The sequence below is a fragment of the Balearica regulorum genome, chromosome 4 (genome assembly GCF_011004875.1).
Source record: "Balearica regulorum gibbericeps isolate bBalReg1 chromosome 4, bBalReg1.pri, whole genome shotgun sequence".
Lineage (NCBI taxonomy): Eukaryota > Metazoa > Chordata > Aves > Gruiformes > Gruidae > Balearica > Balearica regulorum.
Window position 1 is genome coordinate 6,228,396 of NC_046187.1, and position 25,542 is coordinate 6,253,937.

The 25,542-nt window shown below is 43.3% G+C and overlaps 1 protein-coding gene and 1 long non-coding RNA gene across 4 annotated transcripts in view; both read left to right on the forward strand.

Annotated features, from left to right (window-relative positions):
- EXOSC9 (exosome component 9) overlaps window positions 1-25,542 on the forward strand; it is a 260,026-nt gene that overhangs the window by 230,279 nt on the left and 4,205 nt on the right. For all 3 annotated transcript variants that reach the window (XM_075751062.1, XM_075751063.1, XM_075751061.1), the window contains exons 2-3: window positions 24,503-24,571; window positions 24,761-24,855. In XM_075751062.1, coding sequence (XP_075607177.1) covers window positions 24,506-24,571; window positions 24,761-24,855 — 161 coding nt within the window. In that variant the 5' untranslated portion in view covers window positions 24,503-24,505. The remainder of the gene's footprint in view (window positions 1-24,502; window positions 24,572-24,760; window positions 24,856-25,542) is intronic.
- LOC142601647 (uncharacterized) overlaps window positions 1-25,542 on the forward strand; it is a 195,592-nt gene that overhangs the window by 104,565 nt on the left and 65,485 nt on the right. The gene's annotated exons all lie outside the window — the stretch shown is intronic.

The following is a 25,542-nucleotide window of genomic DNA, read 5'->3' on the forward strand; positions in this document are numbered from 1 at the left end:
CCTTATGAAATTATAACTGAAGATCAATCTTAAATGCTTTTCCACACATTAATATCTCTTTGGAAGTGAAACAGTCAAAACTGCTTGATGAACCACAACTCAGAAGCAAAGGGGGGGGGGGGGAAGAGCAATTTCAAGTTCATGCTTTGATTAATACTCACAGAGAAGAAATCTGTTCTGTTCCAGACTGGGCGCCAGTGGATGGCAATTTCTCAGTGCCTCGTTGCTGTCCTTGTGTAAGAGCAGAGGGAAAACAGTTCAGCTATTAGCACAAATGAAGAGAGCTTTGTGCTTCACTCTAGCACCTTGGGTGGCAGGTACACGGTGAACACTAATAGCAGTAATGCCATTAAAAAAAGGGAGAGCAGGGGAGGGTGATACTGGTTTACAGACAGGGTTAAATGTTCAGATTTTAATACTGACAGAAAATTTATAAAAGCCTTTCCATGCTGCATGTGGTGGCATCAGGACAGGCTAGGAGTACAAAGTAGAAGATTTTATTTTTTTTTTAAGCACTTTGAGACTTGCTTTGGAGACTAAATATCAGTTTATATTCCAGCAAAGACAACTTCCTGCAAGTGATTCATTACTTCTAATCCACAACCCATTACAGCAGTGCTCTGTCAGATTCTTGATTTCTCTTGGGACACCAGTACAATCTGAAAAAGTTAATACGAGCTAAGAGCATTCATACCCGTTAAAGCATCAGGCAGCTGAATTCATCTTACCGGAAAAATATTTTATTTTCTGTTAGTCAGAGGAGGTGCAGGTTTCTATGAAATTGTCTTTAGAGTAAGACACATCACAAGGATGTCCTCAATGCAATAATCTCAATTCAAGCAGAGATAAATCACTTGAGCCAGATTCCAGTACTTGGTTCAGGCTCCGGATGCTAATCTTGATTCCCAGGACAGCTCTGCAGCACTACGCTAAGGCAGGGCTTGATCTCCACGCTGCCTAATTCTTCCTGAGAAACAGAATTTCCATCCCTGATGACTAGTGATATGCACTCCTCCTCTGGGGCAAAGGGAGAGAAAGGAGCTAGGTGCTTAGGTTATATTTCTGTATTTCCAGCTGTTCTGCACTACAGTTTATCTTGAGCAGATCACTTAGGCTTTGTACTCTACACACTTCCACACAGTGACAGTGTATGAGGGCACAGCCCATCAATAATAGCAGAACACTTGTTTTGTCCCCCATCCAGGAACTTGAAGCATTGTGTGAAGAGTTTAAGAGCCATCTCAAACCTTTGAGATTGCACTAAATAACTATCAAGAGCAACCAACGCAAGTTCAAAAAGCTATTTCCCTTAACCAGTTAGGCCATTAGTTCTACTTAGGAAAGAGGAGCAGAGAGAAAAATAATTCAGTTCTGTTAGGTTAATGGAAATTTGAAAAGTCTGAGGGAAGAAAATAAAAATCATCCATGTGCAGTTGTCTCCCTCTCTGTGGGGAGGAAAAATAAGAATCAATTTAGCTGAAATGAACTGACATAATATCACTAAACAAGTTTGGCCTTTGCATTTATTATTCCCAAATACTTCTAACTGAGGTCCTGTAACAAGATCTCTTTCTCATCACGGGACCTACCATTAGCATCCCCACGAGAGTCTTGAGATGCCGAAACACTATTATCTTCATTTTCAAATGGAGAATAAAGGTAAGCTGAGGCTTAGTGGTTTCCCCCAAGGTCATAGCTGGTAACTGAACCCAGGTTTCAAGTCACAAGCTACCGACTTTGCACTGCTCTGTTCTTTCTCTCTTTACTTTGCCAAAGGGCCTCAGTGTCACTGAAAACTGCCTCCTTGGTTTACATATTCACTGATGAAGAAGAAAAGAATCCATAAATTATTCTAAAGCTACCGGGATAAGAAGCACCCTCCCACCTTTGCACTCTGCACAGCTGTTCTCACCTGAAACAGCACAAGCCTTGACTCCCATAAGAGCAGAATTAGGCCCACAAAATTTTAGTTTAAGATGAAATATGTCTTGAAGTAAAAACAAAAAAAACCCCTACATTGACTTGTTTTCTCAGACTTTCATTAAGTTTCTAAAACACATTGATCTCAATCTTCCAAGCCACTATTCATCAAAACCCTGAACTACAGAGTGCTTCGATTGCAAACTCTGTGCAGCCAACACCACCACCTACATAACTCAACAGTTTTATCAGGAGGCACTACTGTCTTACAGAGCTTTAATAATTTGTCTGGAACTTAACTTACTCCCATTCTTTCTTTCCATAACTTTTCATATATTCCCCTGACATGGAATGTTTAGTGCTCCTGGAAACACAAGAAACATTTTTTGCACTTTGCTCAAGACCTCTAAAGCCCCGTTCCAGGTTTCTGCAATACGTTTTGACAGCTGAAGTAGGACAAATCTACCTAAACTGCCAGCACATAAGTAAAATCAGTTTTATTTGCTCCTGATAAGTCATTGCAAATCTACACCCAGATGCAGACCCTCTAGATTAAAAGTGCTCCATTTCTTTACTCAATTTTGAAACTTTAAAAGGTGAGCAAGTCACTCCAAAGGTTTATGCGTGTACAAAGCCATGCAAACGTGAGACTTTGGGTGTAGTCCTGTATAGGACAAAATTCCTTAAACCTTCACTCACCCGCTCTCATATAAGGTTGAAGGGCCTGATGCAGTCTAAGCCTCAACCCTTGCCTCAAGAAAAAATTAAAAGACACTTTTAAATAGCATTTCTTAGCACTCTCCTGTTCCCACCTTGATCATTGCCAGGCACAAGGGGTTTTTTTCTTCCATGGATCGCTGGCCCTACTGTTCAAAAATAAGGCTAGGTTTCAATTAGTGTGATATGCATTTCTTTCATAATCCTCTCTGGATCATATTGTCAACGCCTTTCTCTATAGGAACACGTTCTAGGTTGGGGATGAGGTTTATTTGTTTTAATGAAAGGTGAGATTTCCAGGTGATGATATGATTCAAGGAGTCTAAGTTTTAGCAAAGCAAGGCAGCAAATATAATGGACTTATGATAAATTTGTATGTGTAGTCCACATTACCAGCAGTTTAAACTCCTCCCTTTCATCATGTTTTTAAGAGCTAGCTGTATGGCAGAATACTTCTGCTCTTCCTAAACTAGCTGTTTGTCTGAACTATTAGTTTGGGAGAAATGCCTGTGGTAACATTCCTCTAAAAAACCCCAGTGCCTCTGCATCTCAGAGACTTTTGGTGGAGTTTTTGTTATCTTAATTTGAGTTTTCAAGCATAAAACAATACAGCACACCAACAACTTCTAGTAGCAGTAATCACAGCAGAGCTTTAGGTAAACTAGAGACAGGTTAGGGTCCAGGAACACAGTAACAAATTACATCCTGATACAAACTGCAGTTCTGTTTACTTAAAGGAGTTCCCCCCACACACCCCAGCAAGAACATATATTTAGCTATTATTCAGGTAAAGTATTCTTAAGGGCAGACCTGGTTTTCTTGATCTTATTGACAGTGTAATGCTAATTTTTCCAGAGTAGAAGGATGAATTGAAAGTCAGGGGCTGACAGTCCTTTTCAAGATCCACTATTAGACTAAATGAAACCCCAAGTCTCTTTTCCCAGGAGTGATGTAGTTAAAATCATATTTATTCTTCATAATACCACCTTGATGCTACACAAGAACTAACAAACACTAAATCCTAAACTATAGATTAGCATTGTTTTCACAGCGTGCATGTAGCCACTGCCACGTATCCTGATCCATTACCAGACCAAAAACCAGACTAGTTTTTGGCATTTGGATGCAACAGGGTAAGCACATTTGCAAGGGCAACCACAGGCTGCCTTACGTTAAATGCCATTCTCTGCCTCCTCCTTGTATATTTTGAGCTCTTAATTTTGTTGCATCTATTTCCAATCAGTGGTTTGAATGACTTTTCGTAGGTTGCCTGCAACACCACTGCTTACCCATGTCCCAGGTAATCAAAAACTCTACAAATAAAACTGCTGTTACATTTCAGGTCTGGAGGTCATTGCTCAAAAAGCAAACACCCAGATACATGCGTGGAGCTAAGAAGGAATGAGATGTCACAACTGAGCCAGCCAAATCATCTTTCCAGAATGAGAAAAGAGAAATACCCAGATGATCCAGCAGATCAGTGAAACTGAGGTTAGAAAGCACTTAAGTTTTGACACACAGCTTTTGTAAACATGGAAAATCTTGCTCTTATACAGCTGCACAACTCCCAGCTCCGGACTGGTAAGACTGAGGAAAAGGGGAGGAATTCCTGCCCTGATCCCTCCAGCACTCTTTTAAAACCCTCAGGCCTTGTGGTGCCACTGGCAGAGGCAGGATTTACAGCAGCAGGCTGTGAGCTGTGGAAAAAGATGGTGCATTCACATCTGTGCAATGGCACTAGGTGAATCAGTATGTTTAAACTTCGCAGCCAAACTGCCAAACGTGAGCAGATGCATTTTATTCTTTTAATATTCAACTTATTTCCTTCCTGGTGTTATATTATTTGCTGAAAACAGCTGCAGACATAAATTGCCTTTTTTCCCTTCAGCCAAAATAAATAAATATTTATGACTAATTAGGAATTCCCTTTCTCTGTTGTGAGTGCTCACCAGGCTGAACTGCTGCAATAGGAGGCAATGCAGCGAGGCTGAGCTGAGCAAGGAAAGCAGCCATACATCCCAGAAACGGGTAGCAGCCGCTGTGCCTCTGACCACAGGAGGAAACCAGTAAACACGCAAACTTCATAGCAACACCAGCCTCCATCGGCACAGTCATTAAGGGCAAGCAGCACACCTTGGAAGTTGCATCAAGAATTACCATAGCAGGTTTTATTGTGGCTCTGTGGGTCAGAACTGCAGAGACAGCTTCAGCACTCATTGCAAAGGGGTCTCACGACAAGCTTCCAGGGGCTTAAAGCAAGAGGATCAAGAAACAGTCCTTTGGGATCTAGAGGCCAGAAACCCATATTGGTTGTGCCTGCCTAGTTTTGGAGCCCTAGTGTATACAATCTGCATAAAGACAGTGGTCAATGTCACCATTGAATGTGCACTGGTGGCATTTCACAGTATAATTCATATACTGCTGCACAGAGGCACAAACTCTCTGCTCAGACCTGCACGCAGATGTGACACACAGTACAATTCATGCATAGCTTTGCCTCAAAATTATTTTTAAATCAAAGGAGTCTACAAAAAAGTACTTTATGCCCAATACCTCCCACTGTTAGTAGCTAGAGAGCCAAGGGCTTGGGTTTTGTACAAGGATTTCATTAAGGTGTATATCTCAGTATTGCAGCGCTGCTATACGGCAATTTAAAACCAGGTTATCACAGATTATTCTGCTGAATACAGAGAAGGATGCCTGCATTTTGTCAGACTCGCATTCCCAGTCTCAGCCACTGTAGGAATTCTACTCAAACCACTCTTAGCAGCAAATTCTTCAAAAATAGCTATGGTAATAGTCAAAGGGGAAGTGAAAACATGAATAATGTAAATGCTGACTTGCTGAAATCCCTTCCCATATTTCAAACACAAAATAATACCAGTGATTTTGAAAGCAGCATAAACCTTATGGAAAATGGGACATCTAGTGGCACTGTGCAGGAATTGCAGCACGGAGAAGGGACGATGTCTCTTCAAACTCTCTTCCATGAAGACTGTAACAAAGTAGAGGTATAACAGTGACAGCACGTAAGAGTCCTCCAAAATCCTGACACACAGTAAAATTTTATTCCGGGAGTTCATGCAACAATTTCCCTTTCTAGATAATTCAAAGAAATACCACCAAGTGATCAGGCAGGCATTCCACTTGATGGGTTTTTCTTTTATCGCACACCTCCTCTTTGCTTCCCTTTCTCCCTTAAAAACAGTCAAAAGGTTTACATGATGCCATCCCGCTGCATCTGAATTATGGATTCGCACTTCAAAATACCATGGTTTTGCTGGTATTTATAATAAGTTAAAGCAGAGAGCCCTGGTGTTTGGGAGAAAGAAAGGCTTTGTTTATCTAGGCTATCCCCTACACATACTAGCATTTGATCCCAGAATACCTTTGTTTACTCAGCATTCCCAGCAGTTGTTGGCAGATCCCACACTAGCGCTGCTCTTTTCAGTATGAAACCGTGAGCAGGTTTCTGCAAGTAAAATGCTCCATACTGATAGGTAATCTCATGCCAAGAGTTTGTCTTTAACACAGGAAAGCTAATTTCTGAGCTGGAAATAGGCCCAATACAGATACAGTAGGGTCAACGGATAAAAAAAATAAAAGGTCCTGAGGTTTTTGATTGTTTTGTCATCAGTCCTTAATAAGACTTTGCATTAAGTTTGGATTATGTGTTACACATTGAGGAAATAGATTTCATGCCTGAGAAGCTGCATACTAGCAAATCTTAATGGTAGTGATGAATAGATAAGGAGAAAACAGTAAAACCTGTAGATCAGTCAGGTTATTTCAGCATTGATTGCAACCAAAACCATCACAATTCATAAAAGCATTTAATTTCTCCCTCTGCACTAGCACTGAATAGAGTTTCAGTACTTTTTAGCATTCAAATAAGTTCCTTCAAAGGAAAGCTGAAAGGAAAAGGATTTTCACAACAGTAAACTGCCTGTAAAGTCAAGGCAGATTTTGATCAAGCAAACCTTTTTTAATTTGATATTCGTAAAAGTCAACAAGCAAACAGCTTTCAAATGGTGAATGAGAATTCCAGTCAGTCACTGACTATGCTCAAAGGACAGGACTAAACTAGAGATACCAGATTTAAGAAAAAAGACTATTTAAAATTTATTTTTTCTTTAAATTACCTTTGCACAGCTCCAGGATAATGCATTTACTTTAAAAAGTTGAAGTGTTTCTACAAAAGCTCCCAGGTAATATTTTGTTTCTCAGAGCCACAGGCTGAGACAAGCAAACAGCTTAGTTTGTTACACATCTTCTCACATCAAACAGCTCTGCTCGGTCACAAGCATTTGTTGATGCTTGAGGTCTTTTACTTTCTAAAATGTTGTCATCTTTGGGTTTTCCATGGGGCCTGCCATTACTTACGGTGCTGGCAACAGAAAAGGGAGGTCAAAAAGGAAATTTGTTTGGAGGCTTAGCGCCACCAGTAAAAGCCACCAACTTGCTCTCAAAGTGGGGGGACTTTTGTGGGTTCCTTAAGCAAGTTTCCTCAATGCATCTCCTAGCAACCAGCCACCCGCACGGCATCACAGCAAACACTCCTTTCCCCCCAGGTGGTTTCACCTGCCTTTCAGCAACAAGACAAGGGGAAAAAATGCGGCATTTTCCCCAAGCTGAAGGCCAAATTGCAAGCTTTGTTTATGTGGCATTATAAAGCCCCTTCTGGCAGTCTTTTGGGTTTCTGAGCAGCATTTAAGCACCAGATAACAGTGCATGAATGCATAGATGTAAGTCCATTCAGCTTCAGCTCCATGGAGCCAATATTTCGGCTTCAGCCACCAAGGGGCTCGAGGCAGGTGGATCACTTCAGCCCACGCTCAGTTTTTAGGAGGCACACAAGCTTCCTACTAGTGATCCCCACCAGAGGCTTGTGTTCTATCACTGCCACTAACTCTGACTTTCCGCATGCTCACAGCCAGTTTATGCCTCAGTCTCCCCATCTGAGGGATTAGGGTAGCAGGGTTTTGCCAAACACAGCCCCAGGAGAGGACAAGCAGTACGCACACAGACCAGGTGCGGCACATTTCTCTCCCAGCTTTTTTAGCTGTGTACAAGGTGACTGAATTCAGCTGAGTTTGAATGAGTTATGTGACTATAGGGCTGGTACAGAGCAGTGATGAATCGTCTTTTCCTCCATGCTTATTCTTTGCACAATAATGTATTGCAGACCTTTAATTTCTCTGCTAAATGTCCGTAATCTTCTGGCAGCTGAAGAGTCTCAAAGGATTTCATATCTGAGTCAGGGCAACAGACGCAGACAGGTCAGTTAAAGCAGACTTCCATAAATCAGAGTTACAAAATGTAAAGACTTCTATTTTAACTAAAATGTGCATTTTACCACAGAAGTGGTTTACATCACTTCAACTACTGATAAATTACCATAAGTTACTCTTAATGAGATCATTTCATTAGAGCCTTATGAAAAGACCATAAAAATATACTCTCTTTTTTCTTCAGTTTCAAAGTAAAAGAGGGCACCTCGCCCTAAGAAGAGACACACCTCCCTCTGGCAGGAGGGTGCTAAGTTGTGCTTGCAGACAGACAAACCTCTATGCAGACACCGAAACCCATATAGAAGTGCTGGGAAGGGTGTTAACAGACCCCTGCTTATCTCCCCACATGCTGGCTCAGGGTCCAGCTAGACCCCAAGATACAGGATTGCTAGATACAGGGGTGTCAAGGGTCTCCCTTCCCATGCCTGGCATAAGGTGGCTGATTCCTCTTGTGAGGGTCCAGAGGTGAAATTGAAGGCAGCGAAGTCTCCTGTGCAGCCCCAGGGTCTGTTTCATGCCCCAATTTGGCAAAGGAACACGAGAGGTCTCATGATCCAATGCTTTGTAAACTCTCACTAGTTTTCTGGAAATTATTTGGCTGAAGAAGACAAAAAAACCAAAACAAACCACAAACACATTTCCCTTCCCTTGATAAATGTACCTCACCATACAGGGCCTCTACTCTTTTCTACACATTAGAAACCAAGAATAGCAAAATACATATATATGCCATCTGCTTTTCCTGGACCTCCTCTGCCCTGGGCCACTCCATCTCCCTGCATCCTTACCTGCTTCTCTTGACAGACACCCACCAAGGCACTCCAGAGGGCATCACTACTGTCCAGGTCATCAGCAAGACCTGGGACACCTCTTCACAGCCCTCACCTCTCTGCAGGTAAACCCACCCAGGTGCCTGTCCCACTCTTCTTAAACTCTTCCTTTTCACACTCCCCTGCAAGTAAACAAGCCAGTTCCTCTCTCTACTGACAACACCTGCATTTCATCCTGCTCCACTCCACCTCCTGCCCACTCTTCACTCCCCACATGGCTCCCTCTGGCTGGCAGTATCCCTCAGGGCTCTCAGAAGCAGCCCTCAGCTATCCCAAAGAGTGAGCAAGCCAGTGACACTGTCATAATATGAAGGTCCGAGCTGGGTTTGGGAGGCTTTTATCAACTCCAGCATGGGAATATTGAGTTTTCATCACACGTCTGATGTTACATGGCATTCACGTCATGTAGAAATGAGCGGCTTGAGTACATCAATCACCCCAATGAAAGAGAAAACAAAAGAGGAAAAGTATATGCCAGAGATCCTTTCTCGCCAAGCAGAATAGCTAAACTTGTCTTCGGCAATCAATCAAGGCTCCAGCAAAACCTGTTCCACCAAAGATAGATGATCTTTTGCGAAAGAACAGATACCTCTGAAAACTTCATTACCATTCGTTAAGACAAAGAGTTGTCTCTTGACAGTCTCCTTAATGCAGCATAAATTTTAATAAGGCATGAACAAATGACCGGCTACAGTGCAGCTCACAGACTCTGCTGAGCTTTAGGTAAACAATTCTCTATGGCTCCTTTTCACCTCCTGTCCTGGTATTGCTGAAAATCTCTCCTGCTAATCACACGTGGGAGAAACAGCAGCATGCGTGTGTAGGCTACAGGTCTGGTTGTAAGTTTACATCCATCATGCTGTTTCTAATAATCACTTGTCTCACATCAGCTGCTACAAAGTTCCTTAGACAATCCAAATTGCTTTTTTGAATCATTAACTGGGTACCCAAAACACTATTAAAAGGAGATAGCATTAAGGTCAGAAGCAATGGGTAATTTTTTTCTACAGTACTTGGTAGGATAAGAAGATAAGGAAAAAAACTCTAGGTCATTCTGTGCTGCTTTGGTCAATATGCAGATATTGCAGCCAAGCCATGGAAATAATTTTTTGCATTATATTTGTCTTTGTCTTTTTCTTCTTTTTTTTTTTTTTTAATCTGGGTGTAACAGATTACAAAAAGTGCAAAAGTTTTGATATAGCTGACATGCTTTCAAAGTTTCTACAAATATTGGTACTATACCAATTGTAAAATTAGGACTTATAGTATATTATTAGGCACACTGATTATTAAATTCTGACATCTTGATAACACTGATAAAGAAATAACATTAATCTGTATGAAGGCTGGATGCCAGGTGCCCCCACCAAGCCATTCTATCACTCCCCTCCTCAGCGGAGGAATAAGATGGAAGAAAACCACGTGGGTCAAGATAAAGGCAATTTAATAAAGAAAAAGGCCATGCATGGAAGCAAAGGAAAACTAAAGATTTATTCTCTACTTTCCATCAGCAGGCAGTATTCAGCCACTTCCTGGGAAGCAGAGCTTCAGTACACATAGCGCATGGTCCAGAAGATAAATAGTGCAAATAATGAATTCCCCTCCTTTCTCTTAGCTTTTATTGCTGAGCATATGTGATATGGTATGGAATATCCCTTTGCTCAGTTTGGGTCAGCTGCCCTGGCTGCATCATGGGATCTAGAGACCTTTCTGAAAATGGAAACAAATTTGTATCCACCCACCTGAGTCCAGGAGCTGGGACTCCTAAACCAGCACCAAGTCTTCTGAGTGTGACACAGGCCACAGGAGCGGGTGGCTCAGCTCAGACATGCCAGCATGCCTGAACAGAAATCCCATTTGGCTGCAGTCCCACCAAGGTACCTCAAAACAAGACTTAAATGACTGTCAGAGTTTTGATAGCTCTGATGCACAGAAGTGGATTTTCAAAGTCAAATTTGAGAGATGCAACAACTACTGAACGGAAGCAAAATAATAGTTTCTTGGTAATGCAGAGAAATTAAAGCTACTGAGTAGGTCTTGCACAGCCGTGGCTGTGAGTAGAGCTGTGCAACGAGTATGAAAATACTCATACCAGACTAACCACCAGAAAAAGAAATAGGTGGTTGTAGTTGTTTTGGAATATTTCCAAATGCCCAAAGTAGGACATTTCTGGAATAATTCTTCAGGCCTCACCAGAAACAATTTTGGCCCACTGAGCCTTTGTGTGTTTTAATCTAGAGATGGGAGAAGAGGTGATTACATAGTCGGTGCCTCTTCATAATAGTACAGCTTTATTCCCTCCAGTGTACTGTCTAGTTTTCAATATACATTGAGCTTTGTGGGTTTTCCTTGGGAGATTATTTCTTGACCTAACATACCTTGTCGTCAAGTACTTCTTCCTGCTATTAGTTTTACTAGTCCCTATCTGTAGTCTGTGTTATGCCTAGTTATGGATTATGCTAAATAAGTCCTCTTCCTCAGTGTATATATCTTTCAAGTATTTGCAGGTGATAGCATTCTCCTATAGCTGCCAGCTAAGAAAAGCATAAATATTTAACTACTTTCTTCTTTCTTTCTAAATTCCCCATTTCCCATAAATTCCCAGGCTTTTCATTGCTCTTATCTGAATTCCCTCCAGTTGTCAACAACAGTCTAGTAATGAGGTATCCCGACAGCGCCGAGCATGTTAGGGCTGAACAGAAAGGAGACCTTACCCCCTCCTAGGACAGGATATCTATGCCTATGCAGTTCAGCAACACACAGGAGACTTTTGTTGGTTTGCAAACTCAGGATTAATTTACTACTAATGATCACATCTTGTATTTCTCTCACCCTGCAGTTTATTTGTTTATGTCTTCCCAAGATGATTCATCTGCCTAATCTTTCAGAGCCTTCGGCTTACTACTGACTCTCATCACTGATTAAACAAAACAATGCACATCTGCTTTGTGAAGTTGGACACTGGGAGTTTAGAAACTTCCCAGAAGAGCTCTGGACATTGGGACAGGCGTTCTTTGTGCAAGGGGTGGCCTATCCTCCTCTCTGAGCAAAAGGACAAGGGGCTATTGGCAGCATCAATCTTCATTTGGAAAAACAATCAGATACAACACCAGTGCAGAAGAGGTTGACCTACATTCACCTTTCTGCACTGTGACTTTACTACCGGAGGGGAAGGTGTTGCCTCCACAGCTGTGCCCTAAAAACCATATTGAGAAATGGAAATTCCTTTGAATGGTACTCGTTTGATGTCCCCTGTATGTGTGATGACAAACGACTCCCCTGGTTGTCCTTCCAAATTACACTGTGGGTGACAACATTGAAATATGGAGATTACTTTCAAGGAGCGCTCATCTTGCTTGCATTGGAAGTTTGGGGAATTTATTCCTATTTGTGAAAAATTAGGACATTGGAGAGGCAACACTAGTGTGAAAACAAAAACCTGATAATCCTCCAACTTCTAAATGTTTAACTGAGTAATCCCCCCAAACTTTTCTATTGCATTGCATATATATCAGAGGAAAATCATCTACTAGTTTCCATTTTCCAAATAAAGGTAACTCAGCCTGTGCCCTGTCAGTCATGCCTGTGAAGAGTCATTACAAAAATCAGATTATCTCTATTTCATGCAATACAGTAAGTATGAAGTGCTTCTGCAAAACAAGTTCTTAAAAGTGCCCCAACTGTTCACAAGGGCTACTTATCTGCAAAGTCAGCTGGGTATAAAGGTAATCTCTTTGTGCTGATACAGAACATCCTTTACAGTTTTATGGCTACTTATATTAATTGAGCAAAATCATTAGTCACTCTTCTTTCTAATCACTGACATGAGGCCAACATCACCCCTACCACTTTCACAGAGGAAGAACAAGAAAACCGTACAGACACAAGGTTGACTGGTCACAGTCAGGAAAACCCACACAGTACTGTTTTCTCATCATTTTCCCATGAGTTTGAAAAAGCCCACCCAAGAGTGCAGAAAGGCAACTGGGGCACCAGGCACTAGGAGGAGGCATGGCAGGACTAGAGACAATTGAGGCTCTGGCCCTTGCCCGCGTAGCGGCTCTGTGAAAATTTGACAGATACAGTTTCCTTCAACCGAGCTGAATTTGTCCTTGTCACCCTGTGTGCTGAAATCCTCCCGGTGCAGGAGCACACACTGGGCATGGAGGAGCGCTGCCGTTCCTGCCTGTGTGGCCTAGTTATGGCCCCAGGGTCCAAGAACCACAGAAGGGCTGCGATGGGCAGTGGAGGCCACAGTCCTGATCTCACCAGCTCCTACCAGCCGGCTACAGACAGCAAATCCTTATAGCCTGAGGTGTGTAAGGCAGGATGGCATCAGCTCCAAGCCTCTCGTACTAGTAGCTCAAATAAAATGTCCTATGACTCACAAAGCCCTTGGCAAGCAGGACTGCATGTTGGGACAGTCTGTATAGGTGATGATGGGGTCTATAATGATGCAAATAAGAGACTGACATAAAGCACAGAGCATGCAACAATTTCAAAAGCTTGCAATGTAAAACCAGGGCCAGCCAGATGGAAGAAGAGCCAGAGCAATGCCAACACCCTCTGGAAAAGGGCCTCTCCCACTTGGTTTTAATGTTACCCCTGCACGCTCAACAGGTTCTTTCCCCCCGTGCCAAGTTACCCAGCAGTGAGTAGAAGAGGACAGCTCAGATTCACTGCAACAAGGGCTGGGGAGCTGGAATATCGTATGGGGACTGTGGCCTCATCCTTGCAGCATGCTGCCTTGCAACAAAGAAATGCACAGCAGGTGTGAATAAGGCAGACCATGTACCAAGAGGCACTTGTTTGAATTAGAAGCCTTCTGCCCTGTAAAATACACCCCACAGCAATGTTGAAGACCTGGCTGCCTGTTCTTCACCAGCCAGACCACCTCCAACAGCTGCCATTTAATGTGATGTAAAAAAACCCCAAACCCCATAGATTTAAACAAGAACACCAGCTCTGTAGTACTTCTAAAATATTTTCCTTTTGCCAAGCTTACTGCACAGCTGTTAGCATGTATCCTTAACTTCTCCATGCATCCTTCCTATAAGGATAAATCAGTGTCCACCCTTCGCCATTGTGCAGAAACTCAGTGGAGAGCTTTACCTCTTTGCCCTACATAAGTGCAAGATGGTTCACTTTGGCGTCTGCCAGTTGCCACCCCAATGGCTCAGTAACCTCAAGCCTAACATAGTGCATTACCAAGCAGTTTCCCTTTGCCTCACAGACCCAGCAGGTATCTACAAGCCATTTGAGCCATCAAAAGTCATTCCCAAATCCTCCTCTCATAGATTTTTGTACTGATAAATGTGGGAATTGTGAGAGGCTCTCGTAAATAAATAACTGAATCAAAACTTGTGTCAGGGTGCAGGTCATACACAACCACAGAACTCACACTTGCTTGAGCTCTCGCTCTGAAAGCCACTATGGTACAAGAGAGCTATCAAAAATGATGCTGTGAGTGTAACCAAAGGTCTGCCTCAAGCACAAGCTTCCTAAAGGCCCAGCAGACCGAGTGGCTTCCTCCATGCCCGGCCCTGATGCTCAGGACAGGGTGGGGACAACCAGTGAGAGGGTGCATCATGCCCCAGGGCACCTTGGCCACACCGTGTGGACACTGGCCCCAGGCAGTGCGTGGGGTACTGCAGCTGCTGTGCTGAGGCCAAAGCGGTCCCTAGGGACATCAGGGATGGGGAGAGGTCAGCCAGGGGATGTTGCCAGCTCTTGTCCCCACCTACAGGGAGTGAAGCCTACTTAACATTTTAGTCACATGAAGGAGTAACTCCTGTGGAATAAAAGGCATAAAACCGGGTTAGATATGGTTAAAGTAAAAAAGAAGTCATTTTAAAAGGTGAGTGTCATCTTCTTTGTTGGAAAACGCTAAATTTAAAAAGGCTCTAATTGGGTCAAATTCAAATCTCAGTATGCCAAAGTAAAGTCAACATAATCTCTTCCGCAAAGAGGGCCCAAGGAGAGTTTTATAATACTTTCTAACAGAGTAAAAGCTGCAGGGTGAGCTCACCTTCGAATTTCCCCTGAATTTTGCGTTGCGAGCATAGCCACTTCAGAGAGAGCGGAGGACCAGAGGGCGGTCCGGGAGGGGAGCGCTTCAGCCGGGGAAGCGGGCAGAGCAGGAGCCGCGGAGCGCGCCCGGCCGGTGCCTTCCCAGGGGATGCGGTGAACCGGAGGCAGCTCCCGGGGGCGGCCCCCCGTCCCCCCCCCCGCCTCTCGCCTCCTGGAGAGGCGGCGGACTCACCTGCAGGCTGGCCCGAGGCGGCGGGGACGGGCGGCTTACAGCTCCCGGCACGCACCCCAGGGCTGCCGCGGCGGCGGGCGGCGGCGCGGGGGGGCGCCGGGGGCGCTGCCCGCCGAGCCCCGCAGCTGCCGGAGGAGCAGGCAGAGCAGCAGCAGCAGCAGCAACAACAGGAGGAGGAAGAGCGCCAGGTAGAGGAGTAGGTTGAGCTCCCACTCCATGCCGCCCGCGGCACGGCTCGGCTCCTCGCGGACCGCCCGGTGCTGATGCCGGTGCCGGTGGCAACCGAGCCGCCGCTCCTCTGGCCGCCTGGAGCCTCCTCCTCTGAAGCAGGGCGGCCGGCGGGCGGAGAGGGGCACCGGGTGGAAAGGCAGCGGCCGGACTCCCGCGCAGCCAGTCTGCCTTCAACCCCCGCCTCTGCGGCACCTCCTTGCCCGGGCAGGGCAGGACGGGGCAGCACCGGGCAGCAGGAGGGCACCGGGGCGCGGGGGGCACCGTGGCCACCCCGTGCCCACCTCAGCGGCTGCAACTGCTGGGCCCGTGGTCCGAGCTGGGGCGCGTTGGCTGTGCTCCTTGGGCACACGTCCCCTGTTACAGCAGTAATGCTCCAAGACCACCCATCGCCACCAAGAGAAGCTCACTGGTGTGACTAGCTTCAAAACCGAGCCTCCCATCCAAACTGAAATGGTTTTCATTGCGGTACTCGCAGGCAGCATCCATCCTCCGTACGTCCCCACCCCGCATTTCACATGCGTCCACCAGCATAGTCCAACCAGCTCTGAACTTTGTCAGTATCAGAAAATGTCTCTCTACTTGAAGACATTTGAGAACCGTCCCCTTGGTCAGGAGTGAAAATGCTTGTGAGATATTGCCATGGGAATAGAAAAGTTACTCAGATTTTTTGCCACTTGACTCAGATTTGATGAATGATATAATTGTGATGGACCCACCACATCTCTGTCATCAAAAACATACTTTAAAAATACCAGATGCCCTTTGGCATACTGTATCGCTAACATCTGGCTGCTGGTCAGGCAACAGAGCCAACTGCCCTTAGGGCCAAGGGACACACCCCCAGGGTTAGATCTGGCATGACCTGGTGGCTCCCGCACCCGCTTTCGGAAACGCTCTGCTCAGTGCACGAGCCTCCAGACTTAACAGACAGGTTACTGAGGAGTGCTATCACAGCAATGGCTCACTGCTCCCCTCGGGACAGCGGCACCAATCAGGAAAAAAAAAAAAAAACAGACATATTTCACACTTTCAAACTATTGCATCTAATCTCCCTCTACTTCTCTCTGCCCCCCGAAGACCACCAGTGCACTGAGGCTGCAGGAGAGCAGATGAGGTGAAGGCGGTGGAGGGATGTCAGCTTGCTGCTATCCTCAGGGAAAACCCTACTTGCACTTTTTGGGTACCATCTGTCCGCTTGCCCACAGGATTCATCTCGCCTCAAGTCACATCCCCAATGCCTCCACGGATTTATAAGCATCGGAACTGAAATTTCACAGAATGAACATAAGCACTGCTGCATATATTGCAAATTTTGTCAGAGCTATAGAAAGTTTGTTACTTCCTGAAGAAATGCATTAAAAAAAAAGCATAAATTCTACTTCATAAAGCCTCCCAAATTCTTAACGTAAGTATAGCATCATAGCAAATTTGAGCTAAGGAAATAACTATGTATTGGGTTACCATTCCACATGAAGAATAATACCTCGTAATAATGCTCAATAAACAATTTGAAGCAATTTGGGAAAATGATCATTCACCTTTTCTTGAAGTAGCAAAACTTCATTCTGGTATCTTCATCAATACTGTAGAAAACATCTGGCAGAAGAAGGAAAGACCAGCATCCACCATTCTCCAGTGCTCACATATCACTCGGCTCTATTCTCTCAGGCACAATGATTAGCACTTTCACATTTCTCTTGCATTATTAGTGAGGAATTGCAAAACACGGTTTCCTTATCAGCATTGATTCACGACAAATTGAGAAATAGGATCTTTGTGAAATATGGCAAGATTAATTAACACTTGATACACACAGAACATTGATGAGAAGCTCTGTGAGAGACAGTCTGCTCTTGTGCAAGAGACAGTAGTGATACAATGCCTTGTGAGTGGCTGTTGTACACGATAGCAGGTACTTCTAAACCATGCTTTTAACTTTTAACGATGACTGTGTTTTAAGAAACAACTGTAAATGTGAAATTGTATTTAAAACCAGCTGAATCAACAAAAATATACATTGTTTTGGGGGTTATTTGTAGGTTTTATGACCAAAACCGAATTCTGAAATTTCTTAAAGCTGTACAAAAGATAAATAGTTCATCATCTCTTACTGTTAAAATGTTTTGCTTAATCCGATAACTAAATAATGCAGGCTGTTTCTTATAGTCTGAGCAGGAAAGTATAACAGAAAACCTACATAAGCAGATATGCAAGAATTCCTCCCCAATCCTTACTCCTCATATAAAGAAGCAGTTACAGAACAATGGCAACAGAATTATTCAGAAGAGGCATATGCATAAATTTTCTAAAATGTATCTCCTGATTTAAAAGAAACATTTTCGTATCAAGATTAATTGGTCTCAAAAGAGGTCGTCCATACAGAACAATAAAAAGACTTGCCTGGAAAAGATTATGACTTTCAGTGTTTCAAGTAACCAGGCGGTCAAGATTAATTTCTGGTTTGTAACAGATACTTGGAAGCTGAATAAGCAGGAGAAATAATTGAGAAGAGCTGTTCTAATTTAATGGTTTAACTCGATCATTTATTATTTATCCCGCTTACCCTGGGGCTGGTACCACCTTTCCTGTAATTGCATCAAGACAAGCTGTTCTAACACGGTTATAGCTGGTGATGCTGCGCACACACACTAAGATTTTCTTTGCACGTTTGTAACCAAACATACGTATTCATTCAGTTATTACTCTGAGTCATGATGGTGCTTTGGAGAATCTGGGAATGGGGATGATACTGGTTTGTTAGAGCTGCAAAGCTGGGCAGATTCAACTCATAGGCAGCAGAAACCCAGACCACTTTATCCGAGCACTCCATAGATACTTCTTCTACCAGTACACCAGCAGCAGCATGATCTCGCGTTCAAGACTAATAGAACTGTGGACTGTGAGAAGGGTGGCACAACACTGAACTGAGTTCTTGTATCAAGCTAGTATTTAACCTGTCTGCCAAGTAATATTTAAGACCAGGATATGAGAAAGTGCTTTTAAAAAAAAATATTTTAAAAAAAAAAATATTTTTGCCTACTCTACATGAAAGCAAACTAAAGTTTCTACTTAAACGTGAACATTTGTTACTTTTTAAGATAATTTGAAGATGCTTCTAAAAGGTTAGAAAATCTTAAACACCACTAAAATCTTAATCCAGACATTGGTTTTATATGTTCAGAGCTTTCAACTCTAGCTGTAGCAATTTTGGCTTAACATGACACTTAACTCAGCAACTGTTTTCGCTTGAATCAATAAAAACCATGAACATTGTTTGTCTGGAGACAGAGAAATTGCAGGATGTGGACACAGCAGACCTCTCAGTATTTAGCTATTGTGCTGAGACTCAAAGCTGCAGATTAATTAATTGCACTCACACAGTGGCAGGACAGCAGTTCGGCCATCTCAGTAGCTCCTTGGAAGACTACAGAGTGAAATAGGTAGCAGCAGTAGGAAAAAAAGAAGGGGTGTAATTTCTTTCCCCCCAACTTTGTTGCTTGTCTAGTATCCAGCCTTGCAAATACTTCCCACTTTCCCAAAAGGATTGCCAAGAGCTGGGAAGCGCTGAATGCAGCACTGTCCACAGGATCAGAACTTTTGGCAGGTCTCTGGTGCAAAAAACTTCTTTCAGAAGAATAATAAACCCCAGGAGATTATGTGAAGGCTAAGTATGGGTGGAAACAGCAAGAATATTTTGAGGTTTACTCAGAAATCCAGCCTACGAAAGATGATCGAACAAACATCCAGCAAGTAGATGAAGCAGAAGTTACAACCAATTTGCTTTAAGCTGGAATTTGGACGATTAGCTGACAGCTCCAGGTCCCTTTTTTTGGAATAAAATTACTTTAGCACATATATTAGGCAACTACATTCCTAAATTTTAGCCGTGCAAGCTGTGACACCTTCCTTCTAATAAGTAAGGGACAAGTGTGCTTACAGCTGTGCTTCAGATAAAGAGCTTAAGTGCTTCTCTGGATCAGGGCTAGAACACCCTGCACCTCACTGCATCAAGATGCTATGCAAGATGTACTGTTCATGCTTTATTTCTGTCGGCTGCATTGCTTGCCACAATTACCTATCCTCCCACCTGCGTGGAACTGTATCTCTTTCAAAGCCTCAGAGGCTCTCATACAAACAAATTATAAATGATATTATTACATCTATGCGGAGCCTTTCTTCCCAAATAATCTTCTTAACAGAAATATTGTATACACGATGTGGTGCATACATGTGTAAATGGGTATGCTGGAGGCACTGGAGAGCAGGACTTGCAGCTAACCAGCAAAGGCACATTACAGTTAAGGCTACCATGAAAAGAGAAGATCAATTTTTTTATTTATTTTTTATGAGGCCATAAAACGCGGTTGCTGGAAGCTTGCTGTCAAGATGCTGAGATTCTGATGCAGTTTGTTTTTTTCCTTCAGTCCTCAAATGTGATTTTCCCTCATGGCTCAGTTCGGTAAGATAATCCAATTCAAGCATTTCAGCCTACAGAACATTTATCTCAAACGAAGAAATGCTTCTATGTGGGCACAATAGATCATTAGGCTCTTCTTTCTGACAATTCCTGCTTTAGCCTAAGTGCCTGTGATTTATTTACTCATTTATTCACGCTGCCGTGCAAAACACTCATTCCTTTCTCTTTCTGGTTTCAAACACTCAAAGTATCTCTACTACTTGATTACAATTGTAACTCTGCCTTTCACCATACAGAAACGTAGCAATTGCTCAACTTCTATCTCATTAACCTATTATATTGACCTTCTTTTCCATGTAGCCTGCTTCAGATTTCCAGTGCTGCGAGCTTATGCCTCCTTATTTTGTGTAAGAGATTCTTTACTCTTTTGAGCACACATGCATGCACAATAATCCACAAAGCAGACTTTGTGCAAAGGAGGAGGCATAAAGCAAAGGAGATAGCTGATTTCCAGCCCCCCCAACCCAACTTGGTTCCCCTGGAATCGCATCCAGCTCCTCCTGAAGTTCACCATCAATTCCTCTGTGTACTAATCTTGAACAGGACCAGCATCAGAACAAAAATCCACCGTACCTGCCTCCCCAGCAATAAAGGTATAATTAGCACTTCTGGAAATGTTTCTGATGGAACATGTATTAGTGCAAGAAAACCTAATGCAAATGACTGATAACACTGTTGAATGTTCTGCTTTAGTGTCGAAAATGTGACTCCTTTGAAAATATTATTTCATCGAAGCTGTTATAAAACTTCTTTTGCAAAAAAAGCTACTGCTGTGATTTGCTAAGCAACAGGACTGCAAGTCCTCACCAACCCAAACACTCAGTCATTCACTTCTGTCAAGAGGAGTGAGGCCAAAGGCCACTTTGCCACCAGGCTGACAGATCGAGGCACATGATGGTTCACCAGGAGAGCCGGGACAGGAATTTTTCCCACTCTAGCCTCAAGCACAAATCTCAGCATATGCCCAAGTTGACATTTTTGTAATTGATGGAGAGTAACATAGTTTAGATGGGTCCTAAAAACAATACAAATCCTTCCAAGGTTGTTGAGAGTAACTGAAGAGTTTAATGAAAAACTGTTTCATTGTAAAATGAAAATGACTGCCATGTTTCACAAAACTAGTTTTCATTTTGACTGCTCTACTAAGCAACCCACTTACAGTAAAATTCCACTGTTTATATAGCATACAAGATTAGTACATGTTAACCTAAATGAATGATTTGTTGAGTAATATGTCTATTTCCAGATTTCAATTCTGTTTCTCAAGGGCTAGGCAACATCAACATTTTCTTGAAGAGTATCAAAGTGATTTTAAGTATTACCATTCTCTTGCAAAGTCTGCAAATGAAAACATAACAAAACCATGGTAGTGAATGAGAATCAAGTAAAATGGATTAATGTATCATTACCAAGAGAAGCAAAATGCTGAATAAATAACACAGTGAAAACTAAACTACTCAAGGAAGTCCTTCTCTGATCAATATCTGAACTGCTGTATTACTCAGGTGCAGAATGGCCTGTTTAAGTGTGAAATTCAACCCCATCACCTCTTTTGAGAAGCTATCAGAATCCAGCTAAGCTGGAAAATGCTTAAATTCAATTGCTTGCCCACTGTGATGGAACTGGATACAAATACTAATGTTCCAGTCTTCTCACTTGTAGCACAAATACCAGTGATTCCAAATGGAGCTGATAGTAAGCAATTAGGCTATGAGTCTACGCTCCGTTAAACCAATGCAAATAAGAAGCTATCCTGAAATTCTTGTGAATCAAAGATGTGAAAACAAAGGCCACGTCTTCAGAGTTTGTTTCTTCTAAAAAAAGTAGATGGTCTCAGTCACCTTTTAAAATAATGGCTAATTTTGTCACGATAGCGATTGCCAACATTACACTTATCCACTTATCCAGTGAGTTGTACTTTTTCCTCCAAAATAAAACCAGAGGAAAAGGTGGAAATAAATAGTAAGGTAAGGTGGATTTAATGTGGGTTAATGCAACAGAGGTGGAGACTATTCCTTGAAGAGAGGTGTTTGTATCAATGTTCCTAGCATTGTAATCACACAAGATACAACGTCTGAGAAAGACTGGCCTGGTTGCAAATTTAGCCTTTACCATGCCTGTGTGGTCTTTGCCTGCTGTCCAATAAACATTTGGTTTTCAATGAAAAAAAAAAACAACCAACATTTTCAGTGTGCATTATATCTTATTATAAGCTGACAAAATGGCATAGTAAGGCACTATGTCCTACCACCTTTCCTATGAAATGTTTCACTAAGACATTTTTTCCTGCTTGTAAGCTGTCAGCTTTCCAAACCAAATCAGGAATCAAACTGAATCTGCAATTCAAACAGGGATCTCTCCATGTTGCATATCATCACCACTAATAATCTGGCTACCAGATCAGGTGTCTAGTGAAACCTATACAACCTCACTGATTTTGTGGGTTTATTGGATGGCCCTTTAATCTGAATTTAGAAACAAACAGCAGTAAGGAAATAATCTCGTTCATTTCTATTCAGCCACTTGAGCTGTGCGATCATGCCAGAAAAAAAAATACTTAATACTGCTCCTATCACTAACATCCGTACCTTTGAATACATACAGGGCTCAGACTCTGAGGAATGAGGTATCTCATCTAAATAAAGCACAGCAACTTTGCAGCATTGAACTAACAGCTAAAGTTCCTCATGGCAGACTTTAAGCATCCCGGTATCTGCTTAAAAGGCAACATATAGTAAGTAGGACTCTGCTTACCAAGCAAATTCTGTTCATTTAGATGTAAAAAGATTTCAGATCTCTTTTTATATTATAAAATGACAGAAATATTTCACAATCCAGCTTCCCGCAAATACTATGACTTACAACATGGGTGAAAATGGGCTCCTAATCAGTATATGGAAAAATACAAAATGATAGCACACAAAGATGTAAGAAAAAGTATTTGAAGTGGTTATTTATGGCTTTAGTTTGGGTTTACTTGAACACACAAACAAAATACTTCTTCAGTGCAACTAAATCATCTGAAATTTGTAGTGAGTTTTTGTGAAAGCAACATGAGTACTTCAGTACAACAAATAACATGTATTAGTGTGCTAGGAAAGGATTTACAGTAACATACTGGGCAAAAAGTTTAAATCAGACATTCAAAATGCAAAGCTTATGGTTACATCCCACTTCTTTCAGAAGCCTGCCTTTTTTGTTATTCAACTTACATATTTGCCAAAATATTTCCACGAGTGTTTCCCAAGGTTGATTTTACACATTATATATCTGCTAATAATAAACTACTCAAAATATACTTGTTTTCTGTGATTTAGAAACACTGTTTAACAGTTTACCCAACTGCTCAGAACTCAGAAATGAACTCTGCAATTAAAATTAGCACTTAGAAAATAACTTCCTTCTTACAAAGTCTTAAGTGATTGCAAGTCATTAGTACTTAACCTTTACTTTTTGTGTAAAAGTTGCACCAACCATAGCACAGCAGGACTAAGGGCTACTAAACTGGAGCAAACTTGGTCTCAATGGAAGCATTTTTTCCTCAGTGATTGCAAGGCAGCCAGAATTTAACCCCAAGCCTTCACTAATGAATATTATCACTGAATCTAAACAATTAAAATCAAAACCAGACAGAATTTCTACCTAAAGACTGCTAGTTAAAGCTCCAAGGAAAACACCAAATCAACCATACAGCTGTGATGAGAAAAGTTTTTTGGTTCTTATTGTTGCTTCACATGTAGTGCCATTTGGGAAAACTATTCGCTTATTTTTGTAAGCGAATAGAAGAAGAAAGAGAGTCTTTTTGTAATCTCATCAATATTCTTTTACACTGAATATTTGTGAAGATACTCATTTATCCTAATCTTAAAATATAAAACCAGCATGGAAAAATCAGACAGCACTTGTCCTCACACAAAATTGAAGTTTCTGAAATGTGACTCACTTTTTAGTTTGCACTAGAACTTCAGCGTGTTAACAAGGTTTAAAAAGACATAACTTGGATATTTCAACAGTTTTGTGTGAGAAAATCAGAGCATCTGAGATTTAACATTGTTGGGAAGACACAGTAATCAATCTCCTTGTTTCAACTCAAACTAAGCATAAAAGCCACTTGTAAAGGCCTTTTTTTACTTACGGGCAAAACTTCAGAACAACAGGAAGGGACGTTCCTCTGACACATTTGAGGCCTTTGCTGCATTTCTGTCTACAGCACTAACTGCCTTGCACTACCAGCTTGGCTGCATTCTAGGGGCTGCAGGAGCACGCACATCTTGAAGACTTGGCGCTACAACAACGCTAACCACTCGAAATGTCTGGGACGCGTGGGGTTTTTTTGATTCCAGCCGGCTTCCCCGACAAACGGCACATTGCCACAAGCCCACACGGCCTCTGCCCCTTCGGCCGCGAAGGACCACGATGGGGCGACTACTGCAACAGCCCCGTTCCGGGCTGCGCTCTGGGCAGCAGACCTCCGAGCCGCGGCTAAAACTGCGCCTGCGGTGAAGCAGGCCCCTGTACCCATCGTTCAGTGGGCTCTAACCGGGCGATGACCGATGGCAGAGGACCCCCGCTCCCCCCGAGACAGCCGCGCCTCACAACCAGGCAGCCGGCGGCGGCGCCCCCCGCTCTGAGGAGAACCGCCTGCGGGCGGGGCCAGCGGCGGGAGCTCGACGCCTGCGCACTGGCACCCACCAGCCCCGCTGCCGCCGCGTGGTGATGACGTGCGCAGGGCGCGCGGCCGCTGGCTCTGGCGCGCGCTGCCCCTCATACGCACGCCATGAAGGCGACGCCGCTCTCCAATTGCGAGCGGCGCTTCCTCCTCCGCGCCATCGAGGAGAGGAAGGTGCGGTGCCGGCCTCCCCTTCCCCGTCCCCTTCCCCATCCCCTTCCACCTCCCGGGGTGGGGGGGGGCTAGCGCGGCTGTCACCTCCCGCCGCCCGGCGGTAGGCCAAGAGCCGCTCCCCCCCCCGCCCCGTTCCCGGGGATGGCGCATTAACCTGCTCTCTGTGTGTGTGTGTCTCTGGGCCCGCAGCGCCTGGACGGGCGGCAGTGCTATGACTACCGCAACGTGCGCATCTCCTTCGGCGCCGACTACGGCTGCTGCATCGTGGAGCTGGGGAAGACCAGGTGGATGCGGGGGGGGGGAGCGGGGAGGGGAGGGGGGTGGTGGTTTGGCCGGCGCCGCGGCGTCTGGGCTGTGGGCAGACCGTGCTGCGGTTGGCGGCCTGAGGAAAAGCCTTGCAGGCGCCTCTGTGGCTCTGGCTTTAAAGCGTTACGTTTCCAAACCTGGGGAAGCAAACGGAGGGTATAGCGTTGAATGTTAGGTGTCTGAAGGTTCGCTGGGATCACAGTAAATGGATTTTAAGGACTGAAGCCTAAAACTCGTAGCAATTAAACGATAGAACCATAGAGGAGAAGCGGGAAGGGATGGGGTTTCCACGTTGGTGGTGTGTTATAAATAATTTATAAAATACAAAGTGATTATAATTTTCACCCCTTTATTCACTGATCTCACATTACATTTTGCGTTCTTCCACAAATCAAACGTATGTACGTGGAAGAGTGGAATGTATGCACTAGATAAACATTTAGTTATAGATTCCCATGTATTTGAGTCTATTTTTAGTCCTAAAATACAAGAGAATGTTCTAGTTTCTACAGTTGATTCTCAGTTGTTGACCAGAGTTTAAATATGTATGACAGGCATTGAACGAGAAACTGTCAGGAGTGAGAAATAGAAATTAAAAACCTAAACGCATGCTTTTGCAAAGTATGTATTTTATTTTTAGCAGTAGGAGGTTTTTTCCTGCTAAA